General features: G+C 42.6%; 1 protein-coding gene across 1 annotated transcript; it reads left to right on the forward strand.

The window, feature by feature from the left end:
- Positions 1–3,985: 3,985 nt before the first annotated feature.
- Positions 3,986–5,219, forward strand: LOC101570504 (heterogeneous nuclear ribonucleoprotein D-like). Its single transcript, XM_004643478.2, has one exon. The coding sequence runs from the start codon at positions 4,061–4,063 to the stop codon at positions 4,964–4,966; it is 906 nt and encodes a 301-aa protein (XP_004643535.1). The 5' UTR covers positions 3,986–4,060; the 3' UTR covers positions 4,967–5,219.
- The last annotated feature ends 2,060 nt before the right edge of the window (positions 5,220–7,279 follow it).

Genomic DNA, 7,279 nt, shown 5'->3' on the forward strand with positions numbered 1-7,279 from the left:
AAGCCAGAACAATACTGCGTGGTCAGCGCCATCACTGAAGTCTCTTTGGGCTCTAATTTCAGTCTGAGACCAAGACTAGGTTTGATTGGCTATTGTTGATCAAATATTATTAGGTTTGGATAGCTTGTGTTGGTTTTAGGTATGATAAAATGACAATGTCAATAAAGAACAATGTCTTCTACATGTACTGAAGAAAAAGTAATTGTGCTTCAAAACAGCTCACAGGACAGGCTAAAAATGTTCAAACTGATTTTATAGAGTTTTCTAGGATCCTTTTTATAAGCTGGCCTGTAATTTCTCCCTTTGTCCTTCTCAAGGCTACCGTGTGATCTTTTTTTTTTCTTTTCAAAGTTTTATTGATAAACAGATAGCAATGAGACAGTTTCAAATCAAATCGAGAGTACAGTTTCAACAAATAATACACTGCATATATTCTTCTTAGTGGTTAATTGCTGTACAAGATGCCGTGTGATCTTATATGAGTAGAATAATATAGATGATCACTCTTACTTTCAATTAAACTATTCGCCTGCTCAGTAACAATGAATTTTCACATATTTATTTTCAATCAAGTGGTGACGTGAAGAGAATCAGTATGAAATATATACCACAGATGCATAAATAAACCTCAACTGTTATTCGGCAGTTCAGAGTCCAAACTTGCCCTCGGTGAGGATATGACATTGTCCTGTGCTATCTCAGTCTAATTTGCTAAGGCAGAACCTATGACCCCGTGGGCCCAGATTCTTGTGCATGTTTATCTTCCCGCGACTACTTGAACTTTGTACCCTGATGGGCAGGCAGTGCAGAGTGAAAGCACCTGGGCCCATTTGTCTACAGATGCCAAGTGAAATCAAAAGTGAAATCTCTGGCTGGTGTGTTTCCAGTGAAACCATATCGGCACGGAGGAAACAAGGGCTTTGCCTGTGTGTCTGCGACTCTTCGCCTCCACGGAGCACTCTCACTGGCTCTGAGAGTGCAGTCAACATCTACTTCAGGGTCCACAGCACCAATGGAACGTGCCTATGCCAGCAGGGAAGGGCTCAGACCTAGGCCTCAGCTTCCCAGTCACGGCCAGCTTCTGCTACCTTAAATGACAAGAGACCAAGAGAAGCCTTTGCTCTCTCCATGCTGGATTCAAACAGTCTTGGTTTCCTTCAGGTGAGTAATAGTCTAGCCTTGTCTGGCAAAATCTGTTGTTATTTACATTTTTCTTTTAAATTTTATTTATTTACTTATGTGTGGGGGGGCAGCTCAGCCCACCAGGGGGCAGGGCTGACTGGCATGTGGTGCTGGGGGATTGAACCACGGTCCCTGTGCTTTGCTAAACTTGTTCTAAGTAGGTGTTCTAGACCACTGAGCCATCTCACCAGCCCGTTATTTACATTTTTAATTCACAAAATTAAGATTTGCACCCCAAATTATTGGAGCCAGAAAAATCTCAGAACATAGCATTCCTATTGATAAATTTAGCATTAATTTATGATTTAAAATTTTAGACACTTTCTCCTGGCTTCATCTTGTTCATTTGGCTGAGAGGTCTTCTGATGTTTCTACATGCCAGGGCTGCTTCTGAAGGCCTGAAAGTGGGGCTGTAGAAGTTCTCTTAAGGGAGCCACGAAAGTGAGCGAAGCCTCAGGCTCCCCCAAGCTGGTGCCTTGGGGACTCGCTTGGCTTAGCAAGGAAGGGCTGTGTGAATGTTCTTCTGACATACAGTGTAATCGGATGTGAAAGTTTAACAGTTACCGAAACAAAGAGACAAAACGAAACAAAACTTTGTTGAGCACTAACAGCAGTTAGTGTGTGAGCTGTACTCTCACAAAAGAATTCTTTAAAAACTCACAATAGGCAGCTCACGGGAAGTTCTCCAGCTACATCCAGTATTGCACATCATCGATTTGGTTAAGAAACCAGTGGAAGCCCCAGAATAGGGCATCCAGCAGTTCCCGCAGCCTCCCAGGACACACGGTGTGGCTGGTTTTGCTTAGGAAAAGCCCCTGAATATGGGTAGTTAGTATTATGAACCCCTGATGTTTAATGAGGGGCATTTCTGCACTATTTCTCTTTCTGGCACCAACCTGGAGCCTCTTAGACAAGCTGAAAGGTAAGAGAAATGCAGAGAGCTACCTAACCTACTTCAGATGCAAATAAACTCACCTAAATTGGAGGGAGAGCGAGGGAGATAGCTCAGTAGAATAAGCATTTGCCTAGCAAGCACAAGATCCTGAGTTCAATCCCTGGTATCACAAAAAAAAAAAAAAAAATGGAGGAAGACATCTCCCCACAGGGTGCCCAGCCTGCCTGTCCATCAGGACCTGCTTTGGTAGCCCTGCATCATGTTCACGGACTCATTCATTCATTCATTCATTCAGCAATCATCTATCATGCTCCAGGCACCATTGTAGAGCTCTGCCTGTGGCAGGATAAAACAAGCTCAGATGCCTGCCCCCCAAAGCACTTGGACTCAATGACATGAGCACAGACTGTCCCAGCTGGAGCCTGTTGCATTCAGAAATTACAAACTCGCCCAAATTTTCTGATCAAGGAGATTATGGGGCCAAAGAGGAAAGTGATCGATGATGTAGAGTGTGCCTAAGGAGAGTCACATGGAGAGAAAACACTCTCTCAGGCTTTCACAAAGAGCACATTGGCCAAGCATTGGCTGTGACTCATCCTCATGGGTGACACTGACAAAGGTTCTACAATCTGAGGTACAGGATCTCAGGATAAATCCTGAGGGGATTTCACTGACCTTATCAGACCCAAAAGCTACAACTCTTGTTGCATAGGTCCTGCTTTACCTTGGTCTTAACCATCCAGCAGAAAAGTATAAAAACAAAGTATAAGACGTAAAGCCATGGTGTTATGTTGAGCTGTAGGGGACTCAGCTTAACAATTTCTGACATTGCCAGTGAAGCAGAAGACCCAATACTATTATGGACTACTGGACTCTTTTAGAATATTTTGCTGAGTTAACATCCTATAATATTCAAATAATGGAACTAAACAAAAAAGGGATACAGACGAATGTCCATTTTGTATCTGTGTATTCAAAATGGTTAGGATAGATATAGAGTTACATTCTCTTAATGAATAGAAGGATTTGTTCTAATAGTGTTTGTAAATAGGATATCATGTCCGCATCTTGTACAGCAATTAACCACTAGGAAAAATGTATGCAATGTGTTAATTATTGAAACTGTCCTACCAATTTGGTTTGAAACTGTCTCATTGCTATTTGTTTCTCAATAAAATTATGGGAAAAAAAGAAAGAAATTACAAATTCAAAGGGCTATGGGGTCCAGCCTGGAAGTGAAACTGCACAACGGTGACAAAAAGGGTGGTGATTACCGCAAATCATAGAGTGTGTGTCCCAAGAGGCATCCAAATGGAGCTGTTCAGAACAGTTTGGTCCAAGCAAAAGACTTGGAGGATCCAGAGGCCTCCTGTGGCTGTGATTCAATCCTCCATTGTCCTCAGACCAGAAAGCAAGGCCCAGAAAGAGTGCACACCTTGCTAAAGGTCGTATGGATGAGCAGTGATACAGCTAAAGCAGGAGCTCAGCTATCCTGGCCCGGGGGCTTGTTTTTCAAACAACTCATTACTCTCTCTGGTCAGCTCCTTGAGGCATCTCAGAAAATTTCTAGTATTTTTCTAGATCCCAAAAATGTGTCATGATCTTGTTGAGCGACTCACCCTCTCCACCGTTATTTATAGAGCTCTATCAAGTGCTAACCTCCAAGGAAAGCTTAAGATTGTTGAGCAAGCCCAAGGTCAGAGATGTACCTTAGGAACAGATTACTTCAGCAACTGAAATATAGAATTGGTGGGAAACAGTAAATTGGTTTTTCCTCTGTGAGTACTTACAGAGCAGTAGTTACGACTCTTCAGGCCCAGATGTACACAGGTGCTCAACCCAGACAAGAAATGAAGATAATGTCACATAATTGATGTCATGTGTCCTTTAAAATTAGCTTAGCCGATACAACGCTCCGCTGCCGCCAGCACCCCCGCGACCCGGACCGCGCGCCCGCTCGCCCCAGCCAACGGCTCCGCCACCATGGAGGACATGAACGAGTACAGCAATATAGAGGAATTCGCCGAGGGTTCCAAAATCAACGCGAGCAAGAACCAGCAGGATGACGGTAAAATGTTTATTGGAGGCTTGAGCTGGGATACAAGCAAGAAAGATCTGACTGAGTATTTGTCTCGATTTGGGGAAGTTGTAGACTGCACAATTAAAACAGACCCAGTCACTGGAAGATCAAGAGGATCTGGATTTGTGCTTTTCAAAGATGCTGCTAGTGTTGATAAGGTTTTGGAATTAAAAGAACACAAACTGGATGGCAAATTGATAGACCCTAAAAGAGCCAAAGCTTTAAAAGGGAAAGAACCCCCTAAAAAGGTGTTTGTGGGAGGATTGAGCCCAGATACTTCTGAAGAACAGATTAAAGAATATTTTGGAGCTTTTGGAGAGATAGAAAATATTGAACTTCCCATGGATACAAAAACAAATGAAAGGAGAGGATTTTGTTTCATCACATACACAGATGAAGAACCAGTCAAGAAACTGTTAGAAAGCAGATACCATCAAATTGGTTCTGGAAAGTGTGAAATCAAAGTTGCACAGCCCAAAGAGGTATATCGGCAGCAACAGCAACAACAAAAAGGAGGAAGAGGTGCTGCAGCTGGTGGACGAGGTGGTACTAGGGGTCGTGGTCGAGGTCAGGGCCAAAACTGGAACCAAGGATTTAATAACTATTATGATCAAGGATATGGAAATTACAATAGTGCCTATGGTGGTGATCAAAACTATAGTGGCTATGGCGGATATGATTATACTGGGTATAACTATGGGAACTATGGATATGGACAGGGATATGCAGACTACAGTGGTCAACAGAGCACTTACGGCAAGGCATCTCGAGGAGGTGGCAATCACCAAAACAATTACCAGCCATACTAAAGAGGAAGACATTGGAGGAAACAGGAGATGCTAAAGAAATCTTCCAGGACTACACTGAAGATTGGCCTTCTGTTGCTCTAATGATTATTTTGTAAAAGACTTTCTAGTGTACAAGACACACTGTCCAACTGTATATAGCTGCCAATTAGTTTTTTTGTTTTTACTTTGTCCTTTGCTATGTGTTATGACTGTGGATTTGTGTTTATACAAATTTTATTTGTATGATTTCTCATGTTAAACCCCAAATAAATGCTTCCTTACGTGAAAAAAAAAAATAAAATAAAATAAAATAAAATTAGCTTAGCCCTACAGTGACTATAAAAATATTCCCATGGAATAGTAAGTGGGCAGATAGAAAGTGGTCAGTGAGTCCTTATTGGCAGAGTGATTATAAGTGTTTGTGAATTATACAATCTCAGCTGCTAGGCAGATGCATTAGCTAATGTCGCAAAGTTCCAGCAGTACAAGGGCCAAGACTACCCACTCACTGTGCAAACGCTGATGAAGTGCTTGCCTATCATGTAGAAGACTGCCCGTGTGTACACCGAAGTGCCATGGCACTCCAGGATTTGTGTTTATGAACCACAAGTAAGTTGAAAACAATTTTTTTCTAAGTATATCCCAGAAGTTTATTAGAATCCTTTAGGAAGTAGCCACACTTGGGTCTCCAAGGTCAGAAATTGAGTGTGTTCCCCCTGCCTCAAGGGAAGGACAAATGGACAAATGGTATGATCCGCATGGACATACATTGTACCTAGTGGTTCCGCAGGGTGGTCAGGGGCTCTGGGAGATCTAGGGGAAGGACTGGAGATAAGCATCTCTGAATGGATGCAGAATGTGAACATATTTGTGTTCCAAGTGAATTTTCATGGAAAAGTATTCTCAGGTGGACAGGAGGAACCATTGTCGAGATAGCTCAGCAGACTAAGTGCCTGCTTTGGCAAGTGCAGGGGCCAGGGTTCAATCCCAGGTCCCACATGCCTCCTTAGCCCCACCCTCGGGGTGTGCTGAGTGTTGACCAAGTCCAGGTGTGGTGGTGCACACCTCTAATCCCAGCACTGGGAAAGCTGAAAAAGGAGGATCATCATGAGTCCAAGCTGCGTAGTGAGACCCTGTACCAAATACATTAAAAAAAAAAATATTGTGTAGATTTCAGTCATCCTCCTTTTATACCCATTCTTATCATTACCTATGAACTCATGAACCAAGTGGCCACAGTGGCAGAGATGGAGGCTCTGCGTAGCTTCAGCACCACGGACCTCCATTTATCCAGGCTGATCAAGCTACAACCAAGCCTAAGTGCCTAATCTGCAGCTAGTCCTTGAACCCCTAATCCAGCACAATTCCCAGAGAGATTGGCCAGCTACTTGTTGACAGGTTGATTATGTTGGACTATTCCCACAAAGGAAGGGACAGCATTTTGTTCTTTTAGAATGGATACTTACTCTTTTTGCCTTCCTTGCTTGTGGTATTTCCACCCTAATACTAGCTGTGGGCTTAGAGGATGCCTGATTCACTTCAATAGTATTCCACACAACATTGTTTCTGACCATAAAATCCACTTAATTCTGAGAAAAGTTGTGAAAAGTGGGTCCACACTGATGGGATTCCCGCCATTGCCATGTTCTCCTATCATCTTAAAGCACCTGGCTCAATAGAATAGTGGAACAATGCTTTAAAATCTCAGCAATGGTGCCACCTCAGTGACAGTACCTTGGAAATCTGTAAAAATGTCTTGCAGCTTATGGTATACACTCTAGAGTCTAAATCAATGTCCAATATATGATGACTTTTCATCCATTGTCAAGGAGTCAAGAGCTGGAAATGGCATTGGTTCTTCCTGCTATTACCCTTAGTGATTCACTGCCATCCTCTTTTATTTTTTAATGTCTACCCCTATAACTTTGTATTCTGCTGCTTTAGGAGTTTTAGTTTCAAAAACAAACAAAAGTAGAAAATGTTCCACCTAGGGATACAACAATGATTCCACTGAACTAGAAGTTGAGACAGTCCTGAACACTTTGTGGTCCAGCTGCCAGTGCATCAAGCAGCAAGGAAGAGACCTACTGCTCTTACTGGGAAGATTAGACTGGATAATCATGGGGAAATTGGGATTAACACACAATGGACCTGAGTGATAATGCATTTGGGATGCAGCAGTTCCTCCGAGGCACCTCTAACTTTTCCTATGTCTTAAGATTAAAGCCAATGGAAAATCACAAGAACCCAGTTCAAACAGGATTATAGATTTGAGTCACCCTACTAGGTGAGGAACCATGATTAGCAGAAGTGCTTAGAGCAAAAGGAATACAG

This window comes from Octodon degus, unplaced genomic scaffold (genome assembly GCF_000260255.1).
Source record: "Octodon degus isolate 3935 unplaced genomic scaffold, OctDeg1.0 scaffold00177, whole genome shotgun sequence".
NCBI lineage: Eukaryota > Metazoa > Chordata > Mammalia > Rodentia > Octodontidae > Octodon > Octodon degus.

Bases quoted from the DNA above. Each gene is read 5' to 3' on its own strand.
- LOC101570504 (XM_004643478.2), top strand. From the start codon at position 4,061: ATGGAGGACATGAACGAGTACAGCAATATAGAGGAATTCGCCGAGGGT.